The sequence below is a fragment of the Sander vitreus genome, chromosome 17, assembly GCF_031162955.1.
Source record: "Sander vitreus isolate 19-12246 chromosome 17, sanVit1, whole genome shotgun sequence".
Taxonomy (NCBI): Eukaryota; Metazoa; Chordata; class Actinopteri; order Perciformes; family Percidae; genus Sander; species Sander vitreus.
This window is the reverse complement of record NC_135871.1, coordinates 15,432,512-15,448,166: the sequence shown is the minus strand read 5'-3', so window position 1 is coordinate 15,448,166 and position 15,655 is coordinate 15,432,512. Positions and strand designations below refer to the sequence as shown.

At 41.9% G+C, this 15,655-nt stretch overlaps 2 protein-coding genes across 6 annotated transcripts in view; one reads left to right on the top strand and one right to left on the bottom strand.

The window, feature by feature from the left end:
* wdfy4 (WDFY family member 4) overlaps window positions 1-15,655 on the top strand; it is a 45,452-nt gene that overhangs the window by 16,236 nt on the left and 13,561 nt on the right. For 4 of the 5 annotated variants that reach the window (XM_078273219.1, XM_078273218.1, XM_078273223.1 and 1 more), the window contains exons 26-49: window positions 112-264; window positions 408-481; window positions 827-985; window positions 1,113-1,207; window positions 1,315-1,411; window positions 1,533-1,735; window positions 1,999-2,165; window positions 3,534-3,653; window positions 3,743-3,922; window positions 4,008-4,166; window positions 4,629-4,755; window positions 4,866-5,017; window positions 6,099-6,337; window positions 6,434-6,555; window positions 6,660-6,851; window positions 6,947-7,056; window positions 9,502-9,579; window positions 9,735-9,926; window positions 10,015-10,090; window positions 10,192-10,406; window positions 11,927-12,075; window positions 12,184-12,298; window positions 12,603-12,688; window positions 13,229-13,291. In XM_078273219.1, coding sequence (XP_078129345.1) covers window positions 112-264; window positions 408-481; window positions 827-985; window positions 1,113-1,207; window positions 1,315-1,411; window positions 1,533-1,735; window positions 1,999-2,165; window positions 3,534-3,653; window positions 3,743-3,922; window positions 4,008-4,166; window positions 4,629-4,755; window positions 4,866-5,017; window positions 6,099-6,337; window positions 6,434-6,555; window positions 6,660-6,851; window positions 6,947-7,056; window positions 9,502-9,579; window positions 9,735-9,926; window positions 10,015-10,090; window positions 10,192-10,406; window positions 11,927-12,075; window positions 12,184-12,298; window positions 12,603-12,688; window positions 13,229-13,291 — 3,323 coding nt within the window. The remainder of the gene's footprint in view (window positions 1-111; window positions 265-407; window positions 482-826; window positions 986-1,112; window positions 1,208-1,314; window positions 1,412-1,532; window positions 1,736-1,998; window positions 2,166-3,533; window positions 3,654-3,742; window positions 3,923-4,007; window positions 4,167-4,628; window positions 4,756-4,865; window positions 5,018-6,098; window positions 6,338-6,433; window positions 6,556-6,659; window positions 6,852-6,946; window positions 7,057-9,501; window positions 9,580-9,734; window positions 9,927-10,014; window positions 10,091-10,191; window positions 10,407-11,926; window positions 12,076-12,183; window positions 12,299-12,602; window positions 12,689-13,228; window positions 13,292-15,655) is intronic. The other variant, XM_078273220.1, reaches the window with a different exon arrangement.
* lrrc18a (leucine rich repeat containing 18a) lies at window positions 13,484-14,329 on the bottom strand. Its single transcript, XM_078273692.1, has one exon. The coding sequence runs from the start codon at window positions 14,327-14,329 to the stop codon at window positions 13,484-13,486; it is 846 nt and encodes a 281-aa protein (XP_078129818.1).

Here is a 15,655-nt window from a genome sequence, read left to right as displayed (position 1 = left end):
TTGGACTTGGACCTGGCAAAATCACTGCTTCACCTTACGTAGAAACAGACATCAAAATCTGCTACCTTACTGTAATGATCTGTCTTTATGTATAATTTGTTCTCCTTGTAGCTGCTAGCTTTCCTGCTGAAGATGAAGTGCAGTCTGGTCAGCTACAGAACCCTTCAGTTGGTTCTGTATCTTTCAAACTCAGTGGAGCTGAGCTCTGGTTCTGGTTGCCTACAGAACACACTTGCTTTCCAGGCCCTGCTGTGTGACCTGGAAGTAAGCATCCACATTTTAGCACAAAAGTTCAGCGGATGTAGGGATTGGATAATTTTTTATGTCAACCCAGTATTTATTTGGAAAGTTTGTAAATGTAAAATCGTTTATTTTGTGTTGCTGTCTCATTATACCATGTTTTTTAGGTGTGGCAGAACACATCAGATAATTTGGACCTTTCAGTCCTAAACCACTTTGCTGAAATGCTGAAGTCCTCAAGGTAAATTCCACAGCTATCGGCATGTGACCAGAGAAAACCATACCTTTTAATCTAATTCATTATCAAGTCACATGGCCAACTAGTTAGATTACACAATAAAGAGGGTCCTGTTCAGGATTGAAAACACTTTCTTTGTCAACATCTGCAGCAGCCTTGGGCATCAATATCATGTAAATGTACAACTGAAATAGTCAAGGGAATGTTCAACAGAGTCAGTTACAGAGGCTGGAGAGAAGTGCATGACTGAAAGTGTGCATGGATTGCTGAATTAGATTTCCGGTCAGTGGGAACAGATTGGGATTGATATTAATGCTTTTTCTGTTTCTCTTTCTGTATTCTCGGCAGTGACAGCAGAAATGCAGTGGTCATGCACAGTATGGGCCTGCTACCAAAGCTGCTATTCGAGCTTTCCAATCCTGCTGTGACGGTTCAGAAGGTTAAGATAATTTCTTGTGTCGTCACATCCCTCCTAAAAGCTCACTTCACCCCTCTGGACTTAAGAAGGTACTGTCTGGGAGTACATCAGCCACAACAAAGTGTTCCTGTCATATAGTTTTTGCATGAAGATATCAGGCCAATGAAGTTTTCAGGAATAGCTCTGTATTTAAAACATGTCCTTTTATTCGGTCAGACTTGGGCTCTTCCTGGTCTACACACTCCCTCGTCTTAGTAACATGAATGAAGGCAATGAGCTATCTGACAGTGATCTTTCACAGGATACGCCAGGTACACCATATAACACCCAACCACATCTTATACAGTCGATTACATGTCTCATGGATGACACAAGTTGTTGCCAGTACTGACCCAGAGTTGTCCTATCTGTGCTGTAGCTCAGAGTTCTGATCCAGCCAACCTCATCTGGATCCGCAACCAGCTGTTACTCTCTCTTTGTGAAATCCTCAACTCATACAGCATTCTAATCAAAGAGTGAGTGGCATCTGTTACTACTTAGCTAAACCAAAACATATTTCCCTAGTATTTCATGTGCCATAATATTATAGCAGAAACATTAACTGAATTAGTCTGTAATGTTCTTCTTCCCCACTAGTCAGTTGAAGGCCTTATTAGATGCCCTGGGCAGTGATTGGTTCCTGGTCTTCCTTCAGCCCCACCTTCACCCTTCCACCTTGAAACTGGGTCTTGTCCTGCTCACACACTTTCTGTCGAGTCCCAGCCAGCAGAGCAGCTTCAGAGAGGGTGTACTTCCAGCTACACTCATAGAGTGCATGGAGGAACCCTTTACTGTCTTGGGTACATAGAGTTGAATACCTTCTCACAGGGAAGCAGGAAAATAATTCAATGTTGTCATTTTGGCCCCTTTACTGGAATCATATTGTGATGATATATACAAAGTGATGTTAAATTGTATTTACATACTGACAAAAAGAGGTACTTTTAAGAAATATTTGGGGGTTTTGTTTGACATTTCCATGCCGTTCAGTGTAATGAACAACAGTTAACATGATAACATGATGATTCTATTCTATTCTATTGATTTCTTGCCTTGTCACCAGACAACCTTCGAGCCCATTCTTGGTCTTATGAGAGCCTCAGCACCACGTGTCCAGGCTTTGATGTTCTACAGGGGCTGCTGATCAGACACTCTTACCTACCTCAGGTGGTTGAAGCCTTGGCTGCTCTGCTGGTGGAAAGGAAGGCCAGTCACACTGCAGAGGTAACGGTGGGTAATTTTTCATCTGGTAAATCATCTTTATTCTTTTTTTTTTTTATTATTCTTTCTTTTAAGCCAACACACATTAATCAACATTACTGTAAATGTGCCAGTGTTAGCCAGCTGGCTAATTTCCAACCGTAGCCCTTTTGGCAAATGTTTTGAGACCAGAGCAACAGGAAACAGCAAGACATTACTGTAGGACAGGTTCAAATTTACAGAAAGAAGACAACAAGATGCCATAAAGACAGTAAGCATAAGCATTCTCAAGACAGTGCAGAGCAACAGGAAGCAGCAAAACATTAGTACTGTAATACATCAACAATATCCACATTAAGTACATGCAAACAACACGAAGCAACAAAGCAAAGCTTTGACGCATGCAAACATGCAACACAGCAATAAGCAATGAGACAAATAAAGTACCACAGTCATGATGGAGATCTTATAGATAAAATGTTAAAAAGACGCAGTAAAAGTTAGTAAATGGTGAAATAGTTGGGGTTGGGTACGGTTCACATATTAACTTTGATGTTCTACAGGGGCTGCTGACCAGTACCGGTATCTGCAAATCGGTGGCTGATGCCCAACGGTACCTTTTTTTGGTACTTTACTCGCTGTGAAATAACAAACATTTATTTCAGTGAATAAAAATAAGTCCAAACCTCTCAATTTCAATGTTTTATTTATTTTGAAATTTTACACACTAGACAAAATAATCTCCCTCTCCCCTCCCAAACCTGTCCCTACAACCTATTAAATAAAATAAGTATTAATTTCTTACACTGCACTGTAACTTTTATTCTTTTATTTGTATCTTGTTCTATTTTAACCTGTTTTTATTTTCTATCATGAAATTGTTCATCTATTGTTTTTAATTGCCTTGCCTTGCCCTACAACCTCCACCCTGTTAGTCTGTCACCAGGACATAGAAAATGCTGTTGTGCCTCTCAGAGGAAGTGTAACTGCACCACGACCGCTTTCGGCTTGTCGTTATATTATATTGCAGCAAACGCTCTCTGCGTTGAGTTTTAAAAAGTGTAACCACACTTGTGACCGCTTTATCAGCATTACCGTGACTCACTGTGACTTGAACAAGCTGCAGAGGTGACATAGTCTCGCACCATCTGCACGCAGCTCTGCGTGCGTGTCTCTTTCTGTCAAACATGCAGAGAAGAGGACAGAGAAGCTCACGCTTACACGCTCTCAGGTACGGAATTTGGCACCGATTGATTTAACACGAAAAAGTAATTTGGTCAGTACCCTAGAAAGTACAGAGTTCGGTACCCAACCCTAATACACGCACCTCCATATAGATACTTAATATGGAAAAATCATCTTCATCCCTGTGATAATGCTCTCATGTGTCATCTACAGATGCATTTGGATGATATCCTACAGTCATTGATTGACAGCCAAGCAGACAATCCTGCTCAGCAGCTCTGTGTTGAAGCTGCGAAAATACTGCTGGAATTAGTCAAAGTCATCATCACTCAGGTAAGAATGTAATAACCTTACAACTTCAGTATTTTTCACCACAAATTGATATTGTGTAATACCAATTGTTTATCTTTATGTTTTAACAGCCTGTTCCTCCAACAAAGCACATGTCAGGCACTGATGCGTCATGGGAGCTGCAGCTCCCAGCAAGTGTGATGCAGTTCTTTTGTCTCCTCCATAACCTCCGGCCCAGAGACCCACTGTGGGCATCACCAGAGTTTCTCTATGCACTCGCGGGAGTTGTGTACCCTGTGGACGTTTCAGAGGTTTGTGTGTTACTCTGGATTAATGAAATCCTAAGCGTTCTCATATCTCTTATGTCTTATGCACTGGTTTGTTCACTTCTTTCAGAGTGGGGTTGAGCCTTGCTTAATGAGTGAAGGTGAAGACAAATTCAAGAGTCATCCAAACAGGAAGCCGGTGTGCGACTTCATCCGTATTCTGCTGATGGACAGTCTTCTTAATGTGTCTGTCAGCACCAACACACATCCTCTCGTTCTACTGGTGGAGGTGAATGCGTGCACACACACACATGCACGTATTTAACCAATTATTTACTGTATTATGTTAGCTCAGAGATTACACTCAAATATTAACATACATGCAACACATATGCATTATTGCTACCACTGAAAAAAGGCTCTTCAAATACTGCAAAACTCTAATCTCTCCAGAAGGTGCCACTCTTTGCTTAGCTACTAAATAAGCCAGAGCCAAGGTACTATAATATGATTCACCACTAGGAGAGAGCGAACACCACTAGGTCTGCAGAACTACAGATTTCTGTAGAGGTGTTTTCAGCTAGACAAGCTTAATTTGCATGCACACACACACCACCACCGACACCTACACTTTAGACAAGATGTCAATCAAGCATAATAGAAGAGCTGTCGCATATTAAAGTGTCCATCTATTTTTTATTTTATCTGTTTCAATCAAGTTTTTAACTAATAAAATGCTTAAATGTCACAGTTTACCCCTGATGGTTCATCGTTGGAGCAGAGGCAGAGTTTCCAGACTGAGTTTCTGGAGTTGATCATGGACATCATCCACATGCTCAGCCATGAGAAAGAAAACAACACTCATCTCAACTCACAAGGTAGAATTACAATGCATGCTTCCCTCATAGCTCCAACTGGCCTGACCATGCCCATGCAACAACAACAAAATCTCTCGCCTGAATGTGCTGCTTTTTATTTTATCTCTCAGACTGCAAGAGTCAGACTCCTGAAGGACAGATGGGCACGTTGATGGAGAATGTGGTGCTCTTCAGTAAGACTCTGCAGCAGAAACTTTACAGTGGAACATTCTTGGGAGACTCTGGGAGTTTGATCAACTTCCTTGCGGATCAGATTGTGGTGGTGAGACCAACACATACACTAGTTTACACGTTAGGGTTGGGTACGGTTCACATATTAACTTTGATGTTCTACAGGGGCTGCTGACCAGTACCGATATCTGCAAATCGGTGGCTGATGCCCAACGGTACCTTTTTTTTGGTACTTTACTCGCTGTGAAATAACAAACATGTATTTCAGTGAATAAAAATAAGTCCAAACCTCTCAATTTCAACGTTTTATTTATTTTGAAATTTTACACACTAGACAAAATAATCTCCCTCTCCCCTCCCAAACCTGTCCCTACAACCTATTAAATAAAATAAGTATTAATTTCTTACACTGCACTGTAACTTTTATTCTTTTATTTGTATCTTGTTCTATTTTAACCTGTTTTTATTTTCTATCATGAAATTGTTCATCTATTGTTTTTAATTGTTTTTAATTGCCTTGCCCTACAACCTCCACCCTGTTAGTCTGTCACCAGGACATAGAAAATGCTGTTGTGCCTCTCAGAGGAAGTGTAACTGCACCGCGACCGCTTTCGGCTTGTCGTTATATTATATTGCAGCAAACGCTCTCTGCGTGGAGTTTTAAAAAGTGTAACCACACTTGTGACCGCTTTATCAGCATTACCGTGACTCACTGTGACTTGAACAAGCTGCAGAGGTGACATAGTCTCGCACCATTGTACGCAGCTCTGCGTGCGTGTCTCTTTCTGTCAAACATGCAGAGAAGAGGACAGAGAAGCTCACGCTTACACGCTCTCAGGTACGGAATTTGGCACCGATTGATTTAACACGAAAAAGTAATTTGGTCAGTACCCTAGAAAGTACAGAGTTCGGTACCCAACCCTAATACACGCATCTCCATATAGATACTTAATATGGAAAAAAATGTGTTTACCATAAATCTGACATTTTAAATTCGTAAACATGCTAACTAATGTCAACCTGTGCATGAAAGTAATCTGATAATTGTCAATGGTAAGACAGTTCCTTTTAACCAATGGGAGCACTGGATTGTGAAAATCTGCCCATAGGCCAATTATTTTAATTCCAATTTAATACTGTATGATAACCGATACACTGCCGTATACTTCTAGGCTCTGGAGAAAGGCCAAACTCAGAAAGAGAAGACAGTGTCAGCCCTCTACTCATGCACCAATAAAGTCCTGCTTTGTCTCTTGTCTCAACCACGACATTCCCAAGAAGAAAAGGACGGGGTCATCAAGGCTTTACAGACCTTAATGGAGCGCTGGGATGTTGTCATGGCAACTTACAATGCAAATGTGAACTTCATTACATGCCTTCTTCATTGTCTGTTACTGATACGATCGGGCAGGTAAAACAAAAAACGTACATTGAGATACACGGAAACATGTTGAAACCAGGATTCACTGGTAATTGAAACAATACTTATAATTTCTCTTTTTTTAAGCTACCCCAAAGGTTTTGGATGTGTGGCACAAAAAGTGCTGAACAGAAAAGCTTCATACCAACTGGATGCTACCAGAACCAGACATTCTGCACACATCAGCAACGGAGCAGATATTGCCACAGGTATGAAGGCCAGTATGTGAGGGTTTATTTAAGCCTGACATTTTTGTAGATTCAATGGAGATTTACTGGGCCACTTGAGAGCTCAACGGGTGTGTGTGTTCCAGATGACAGGGAACTAGTGTCCTTAGCGGAGGCCTGCTGGTCAAAGGTCATGGTGGATAGGCAGCACACACTTGAAGAAATCTCTAAGATGGAGATTTCAGCGAGCCACACAGCGGAGACGGGGCCTGTCAGCATGACTGACATCAGCCCTCTGTGGGAGGAGATGGCACACAAAGCCTGGCGGCTACACACAGGTTAACTCTCACTATGCTAATAACTGAAGAGGGAAATGGTTCCTGAATGTTAGCTTTGTTCTTGATTTTTTTATTTATTTTGTTTGCCTTCTCAGAGTCTCAGAAGCAGAAGGTGGCCAGCAGCTCTCAGAAGACATTTCATATGATCAGCAGCGCTGTTTGCTCAGCTTTCGGCAGACAAGGCAAAGAGTCAGTAACCGTAGAGGTAAATACACACACACTCACTTTCCCCCAAAGTTCGGTTCTTTGGCACAGGACAGGATAGAGAGATGTGTAAGGTTTGTGACTGTCGTCTTGAGGAGTGTAGGGTCGTTACCTTTTCCCAGGTGCCCAAGCATCCCAGAGTGCAGTGCCCAAACACTTATCCCAAAGTCACTGCTGTGTTTGTGCTGTGGGCCGTCCAGCCCTGTGGGGGTGTTTGATTATTTCTTTAAATGGATTTGGATTATCACAGCTGATTGCCCCTGAGTGGGCATAGTAATTGATATGTGTTAGGCCTATCCATGGGAACACTCACTACAACACACTGTTTGCTGCTGAAGGTTAAAGACGCGTTTATTGTTGTTTTTCCCCCGAAACACATGGCCCACATCATTAGTTCCCCCACACCGCTTAAGACGTTGAGCCATCTGGAGCAAGGAGCGGGGACATATTACTCAGGCACACAGGCATGAAATTACCGCGTCTGTGTGTCTTTCTCATCCCCACAAAGTGTGTGTGTGTGTGTTCTTGTTTGTGCGCTTCTCTTGCAGACAGAAATCGGGTTGGCAATTATAGTGGTACCAATCTGATGAAAACATTATTCATTTGATGTTATTCTTTATCATATCAGTCTTTGACAGGCTATCAGACAGGGTGATGAATTGTTTTTCCATCTGAGAGGCGGGGAAGAAGAGGGAGGGATGTTTGCCTTCTTCCTCTCTGCCGTGAGTTGCACCACTTCACTCTGAGTAGGTTGCAGCATGCAGCGAGTAATAAAAAAAAAAAATGATGTTCAAATCATCAGTAGTAGCCAGTCTGTTCATTTTTCATTCATCTTTATGAAGAAACAAGTGAGTAATTAATTAATTTCTGGATCATCAACTTATGACCTTTGGTTGGCAAGTCATGAGCTTATGGGGAGTTTCTTCTCAGTCACTGGATCCATAGTGATGTATTTCTTAGAGCACTGAGCATAGTTTCCGGGTCTCAGATATCTACTTTTATTGAACAAAAAAAGAGTTTTAAAGCCTTCTGTAGGTAATGAATGAGAATACAGAGACCGATAGGCAGTCTGTGTCCTCAGTCAAGCTTCAGTGCAATTCTTCTAGAGATTTATTTCATCAGCGAATGCAGTTTCCATAATCATATCTGTGTCCTCATATTAGAAAGATAATTAACAGCACTAATGATCACGTTAAGTTCATTACACATTCACTGCCAGCCCAGAATGAAGTTGACATTATGTTGCCTTATCATCAAAGGTGGCGTATTGTTGGGAAGTCATTAAAATGGAAATGAGTGTGATGTTCTGATGTTAATTGCAGAGGGAAGAGATGAGTTATGTATTTAATGCAGCATTTAAAAAGCCAATGAGGTTCCTATCTGCTAAATAGGGTAATTAATGCTATATATTACTTATGTTTGTCTAAATGAAGGAATGAAATTAGGAGATGATGACGCCGACTTGCTGTTTATCTGCTGCAACACAGCTCTAGTTTGCAAACTTCATTATTACACTCTTTTTTTGTCTGTAATATTTCTATAATCTCCCCTCAAATTACTCTTTTATTTTTTTCTCGGCACAACTTCCCATTTGGATAGGCAGTCAGTCATTTCGAGAAACAGTTTTCATTCTCCAGAGGGCTTTTCAAAGTTTGTTGTCAACTTTTACACATGGGTTTATTCTGAAATTATGTTTTTTTTGCATCTCTTGTATTACAGAAGTAGTTTTTTTTTTAATTGTGCTTGAAATCAATTATTGCATTAATGGGGTTATTCGGCAAAACGCAGAATTAACATCTGTAAATAAGACTAGATATAAAGAGTTACTGCATGTTCATTCAGTCAATTAAATGGCTTTCCTGGGTCAGCTCAGCTGTGAGGATGGACACATGTTGTTTCACTAGTCTCTCAGCGAGCACTGCTGTGATGATGGGCTTAATGAAGCAGTTAACAGTCAGAATATGATCCCAGTGTGTCTGCTGAACATGAGCATCCTGCAGTGTCAACATGGCTCTGTTTTGGGGTTTTTAAATTTTTTCTTTTCTCTTTTAATTGACACACACATACATACATACATACATACATACATACACAGACTCACCCACAGTAAAGGTGCACACACACACTAGCCTTGCCCTTGACTGTGGCGTGGCTCAGTGATATTAATGTTTATGTTAATTAGATCACACCAACAAATGATTACATTTCCAGACAGGGTTATTGTAAGACTGTAGCCACTAGCTTATTTTGCCCAGTGAATGCAATTTAGAACATATGTAATTGTATGAATGCAATGTAATTGCATGAGGAAACAACAATACCATTATGAATATGCAATCTCTGTGAACATGTGTGCTGTGTGTTTACAATATGAGCTAGAGGAAGAGCGATTGTGCCGCTCGCTCTTTTCATTTGCACCCATCAGGTTACTCTCCTTTTGTTGTAGGAGTTTCTGTCCTACACAGAGTCACATCGACAGAGAGGCCACAGCATGTTTGAGAATATGAGGACAAGCCACTTACAGGTTTGACAAAAATGACTATACTATATAGTACTAAAGTAATAAATAACCAAGAATATACTGAAATTAATGTTATCAAAAAGCTAAAAATGGATCTGTAATAATGGTTATATCTGTCTCATCTATTCCCCCTATCCGGGCCTGTTTCTGCGCCCCAGTTAAGAGCCAGTGAGTGGGAGCGAGTGAGCTCCCAGTGGCTGCATGTGGAGGCCGAGCTGCTGAGGGAGAGAGCTGTGTTTGGCCCTGGCCCAGGGGTGCTGCTGAAACGAGACTGGGTGCAAGATGCTGCTGAAAGACCCAACCGGACCAGATCACGCATCCGCAGAAAGGCTCTGAGACGATCCAAACGGGTATAGCCTTTTAGTTCAAAGCAGAATCTGTGGAGCAGGGTCCTATTCAGTGTTCAACCTTTAACACTGCAATGTGTTGTTACAACAGGTGCTAGGAACGCTGTGTCTGAGTTTAAGGACTGGCATGTCTGAGGATAACAAAACTAGAACAGAAGGTCACACAGGTAAAACAAATGTGTTGCCTGATGATTTTTTGTTTATTTTGTTTTTACTATTATTATTATGGATGTAAACTCAGTGGGAAAATGTGTTTCCTTTGTAACAGAGCCCAAGATCCTGTGTGAAGTTGGAGCAGAGGCTAAGGAGGATGAAGAGGAGGGGGGACAGGATTTTGACCGTCTGACCTTCTTCCCTGTTCTGAATGAGACAGCTGCTGTCACTGAGGGTCCCCCCGATCCCTTCACCCCCGAATCCTGCTCTCACACACAAGACTGCCAGGACATACGCATCATCCTGCAAGAGCTGCACCCTGGAGAGGAGGTAATGTAGCACAGGAGGGTGTGTTGGTATGCTGCGTTTAAAACAACATTCCTCCTTCCCACCCTGCTAATATTCACAATCATAATTATCTGATGTAGACTAAGGGATTCCAATAGCCCAGCGCTGCTATCAGAATTTCATCTTTCCTCATTAGTGTAATGTTTTAATGTCGAGGCCCAGCTCAGCTCTTTGCATTCTTCCAATGAGTTAGAATCCAAGGCACATGTTGACAGGGACTCTCATCACTCCGGCAACCAGCCGAGGCTTTTAATGTTTCTGACAGAAGTATTAATAAAAACAGTAGGAGGTGATGCAAGCTGTCTTGCATCCGCTTAGTAAGTGTGTAATGTGTGCAAGTGTGTCCTGTTGTCTTGCAGTGGTTCAGTGTGTGAGTCCTGCTGAGCTTCCTGTCAAATAAACACAGTCATTAGCTCTGAAAAATGCACACACGGACTAACACACACACACACACACACACACAAAGGGAGACCCACTCATAATTAGCTTGCCAGCGCCAATAGTGTGATTATGACAGTAATGTGTGTGGGGAGAAATCAATGGTCTGACATTAGGCTCTCAGTCAATAAAAGTCCTCCTTTTCTCTTCTTCCCATCATCAGCTAAATCACCCACAGACTGATAATGCATATCTGTCCAGTGCACAGTAAGGAGATAAGGAAACTAGTTTATTGTGATGTATTTAATCTTTGAAAACAATAAATGTAACTAGTTTTTTTCTGAAATCGAGTCATTGTTAGGGACAGTATTCACTAATGGAATACTGCCATACAGTACAATCTGACCATGATATAGCTCAATGTAAGATTCCTGTGCCATGTAGCTAAGACTCGCTCACCTTGACTCTTATTAAACAATTTCACGTGACAAGTGATATTATCCATCATAGCGTGTCTCTGTGTGCATTCAGACCAGAGGTTCTGATCACTTAGCAGGTTTCCTATTGTGTGCTTGGCAGTGATTCATTTTCCTAATAATGGCCAGGCAGTGCCTCCTCTTCCACAAAGTGTATGACTCTGTGTCTGGTGGTAGGGAGTCTGATTTGATTAGTATAAATTGTAAGGGGCCTGCGGGTATGTTGGGGCCCCATATGGTTTTTGGGCGCTGAGTCCCAGAGGGCCGGCAGAGGGGCCAACACAGGGAGACAGCCAGGTGCACACACTCACTGTGAAATGAGGAGAGACAATAGAATTATCCACACATTATCACAATGCAGTTAGCATTAGCTACAACCAGTGCTGAAAGCAGCATGTGGGTCCACTTTGGCGCTGGATGAAACACACAGTCACACGCCTCCCATCAATCAGCTCTGATAATGAAGTGTTCAACTGTGTCTTTTTAATAATGATTAGAATATGTGATTAAAATGATCAATCAAGTAAAGCCTGAAGTGCCTGCGTTGCTGCCATGTCATGTCCCGGGAGAGAAGTGTGCTGATGTGTATTGTGCCTCTCACACAGGGCTTAATGTATCTCTCTGTCTCTCTCTTCTCTCTCTCTGTAGGTAAAGGCTAAGATGTGTGTAGTGACGGTAAGCGGCCTCAGAGTCACAGAGGGGGTGCTGCTGTTTGGGAAGGAGAGCCTGCTCTTGTGTGAGGGATTCACTCTTAGTCCTGCTGGAGATGTTTGTTGCAGGCAACACCACCCCAGCAGGTACAGCTGTGTGCAGTTACAGCAAAACATATAAAGAGCATACATTAGCTTTTTAGTTGTCTGAATCAGTCATCTATCGTTCTCCGTGTCCCTTTCTTTCTCTGCCAGTGTGAGGGATTCAAGTATTTCCACCATGCTGAGTAAAGAGTTGCCACCAGCCCGTTGCAGACGCTGGCTCTATGAGGATATCAAGGATGCCCGCTTCATGCGTTTCCTTTTAGAGGTCAGACATCCTAATGCTCCAGCAGATGCCTTGAATTAACGTGCATTTTATATTCAGATTATGTCTATACAGGATTTAGTTGGAATACATTCACATTAGATGTAAAAGTTTGTCTCTGAGCACTCATAGAAATCAGATCGTTAACTTACTCTGTTGTTTTCCATTAGTTGTTTCTGCGTGTGGATAAAGGAGTCAGTCAAGAGTCTAGGTTTAAAAGGGATTGATGGATAAAAATATCTACTTGACACAAATGTAATTAAGTCTGAGTTGCAAAAGAGCCACTGTGCATCTCTGTCACTATCAGGGCAATGCTATCGAGGTCTTCATGAAAAACGGACTTTCAGCCTTCCTGGTATTCCTGAATAAAGACCATGTCTCTGCATATAAAAGGTACCACATTTATTTTGACTGGATGGAAAAAATATATATTTTCAGTATTATGATTGATTGTCATTCTTTCTTTCCTGGTCCTTACTTTTACTTTACTTTTAGAGCCCTGCATGGTCAAGTTCCTACCTACATATATGACTTGATTCAGCTTCACACTCCCACCCAGAGTCTGAGGTCATTAGGTCAGAGGCTATTAGTGGTTCCTCGCACTCATTTTAAAACTAGAGGGGACCAATCTTTCCAGGCAGTGGCTTCTAGGCTGTGGAATGCTTTGCCTCCCTTTCTGCGTTGTGTGAATTCTGTTGAATCTTTTAAAAAGCAACTGAAGACTCTGCTCTTCAAGCAGGCTTTTAGTTAGTCAAGGGTTTCTTATGGTTGTTTATGTTTTCTATTTGTATTTAATTTTCTTGTATTTTAATTTGTTGTACTGTATTACATTTTATTGTGAAGCACTTTGTGATTTTTTTATCTGTGAAATGTGCTATATAAATAAACTTTACTTACTTACTTACTTACTTTCCTCTCTCTTTCTCCCTAAAGGTTGTGCATGGTAGTGTCAGCATTAAAAGGCCGAGGGGTTGCTGAGGTCATTGCTAATGCCAGGTAAGACTCCACAGTTAGTCACAGTCATCCAACAGCACATTTTGAGACAGTAACATGTAATCACTCTTTTTATTTCATCAATTGAAACGGAAAATAAATCAAAATGTAGTTGTGACATAGTAAGATATGCAAATATTCTTAAAGTTTTGAGAGTTGCCTAAAAGTGACATTTATTACATTTGTTCAATAAGTTTAAGATGACTTTTGCGATGCTGTTTGGTCATTCGTGTGCTCCATCTTTCTTATTCTCCACACATCTTGATTGATTGTAGCCACTGAGTTTGGCACTATCAGTCCTTCATAAGTCCTTATCCTTTTCTCTTCAAACGCGTCACCACCTCCTCCTCCTCCTCCTCTTCCTCCTCCTTTAGGAACCCCTTTCCTTTGCTCTTTACACCTCTTAAGGCATGTCCTGCACAGGCTGCTCTCATGGACCAGGTACACATTTTCCTCTGGTTCAGTTTTTTCCTTCTGCCTCCCCTCACCACCCCCCTGAACATACGCTAGAGGATTCCGTTTCATGTTCACCTTCGTGAGGTTGCGTAGGACTTTCACAAACTCTGGTGGATTGATGAAGAGGTTATCAAACAGACCTAACTCTTGAAGACTATCTAGAGCCATCATAGTGGGAGGCAGGCTGTCCAGCTGGTTCATCCCCAGATAGAGAGTCTTCAGGCTGGTGAGCAAGCCCAATGTGGAGGGTAAACCTGCAGAGATTAGGCGGTTGTTCGAGAGGTTGAGGTGGGTCAGTCCCACCAGGTTGCCGATGGACTCGGGCACAGACTCCAGCGTGTTGCTGTGTAGATCCAGCCATCTCAGTGACGAGAAGTTCCCAATGTTATCTGGGAGTTTCTGTATCAGGTTTCGGCTGAGGTCCAACTCGTCCAGGTTGGTGAGTTTTAGGAGACACTTTGGGAAGATGGTTATACCCATGTTGCTAAGGGTGAGTCTGCGCCGTCCATCTGGTGTCATCCGTATTGCCTTTTTGGCTATCTTGAGGGTCAGCTTTGTCCCTTTGGCTCCCTTCCCTTTGGGCATAGTACTGCAACAACACAGAGAATTACCGACCCGGACAGTTTAAAATTTCAGCTCAGTCTCACTTTTGCCCCCAAGAGGCTGATTTCAAATAATTCATCTAATCTACACAACTACACAGTACTATTGCAAATAAATGAGTTGTGTGTATGTTTACGTGTAAATATGTGTGTGTAAGGCTGATGTGATTTATTCAGATACAAGGGCTTATGTATGGCCTAAGGCAGTCAGGAAAGCATGCTCTCTGAGGTATGAGAGCTTGTGTGTGTGTGTGTGTGTGTGTGTGTGTGTGTGTGTGTGTGTGTGTGTGTGTGTGTGTGTGTGTGTGTGTGTGTGTGTGTGTGTGTGTGTGTCTGCAGTGTTATGTCTGCACTAGTGCATGCTCACCCAGTGTTGCCCATGGGGGTATTTAAGAGCATGACTCTCTAATTAAGGCTAATGCAGGGGAACAATAGGAGAGAGGCGACACAGGGTAATAGAGCAAAAACAAATGAGTGCTGATGCTTCCTCACCATTCAACTGATTGAGCTGTTTGGTTCCTCTCAGGCAAGAAAGGTGTGTGTGTGTGTGTGTGTGTGTGTGTGTGTGTGTGTGGACAGACATGGATGTACTGTACTACAGTACATGTGCGCATGCACAAAGAGTCAAATCAGGACTTTGATAAATGATAGTTGGGTAGTGTTGGGAGTGTGATCAGGGCTTCGCTCTTCTCCCCTCCGTGTCTAAAAGAGCAAGGTGTGTGTCTGTTTGTGTCTGTGTTACACCCCAAGGCCCTCTCTCGCCTCATTCATCATCCTCAGGATGAGAGAGGTTATCCACTGGTGCTTGTTCCCATTATAACCTCCTATAGAAAACGATTGCATGAAATTATTGCCTGCAATTAGATAAAACATACTGGGCCAAATGCAATGATTGATTTAGTGTAGTTTTACAAAATAATTTGGTCAGGAGTTATTGGACAAGGGGAGGAGTTATTGGATACACTTCAAATAGCCCCTCACTCTCTAAACCCATTTACTGTTTTTTTTCAGTTGGTTTCCTACTGTTAAACCTTGTATCTACATTTGAAGATATCTACTCACCATATTTTATCTTCTTTTTTTCTTTAGTTTACGTTAATCGAGTAATGAGATTGTCTTCAGTTTTAGAAACACACCAACAGCTTTAGCTCCTGTGAACTGGCAATTCAACCCGAAGCCTCTCACCCTTGTACCAAAAAGTCATAATGTTATATCACAGCAACCAAACGTAAAACACTTTAAAAACTACATTTCCAATTTGGTCAGCATGTAGAAGTTGCACTTATAATACCTGGTAATCCTATCTATG

Bases quoted from the DNA above. Each gene is read 5' to 3' on its own strand.
- lrrc18a (XM_078273692.1), bottom strand. From the start codon at position 14,329: ATGCCCAAAGGGAAGGGAGCCAAAGGGACAAAGCTGACCCTCAAGATA.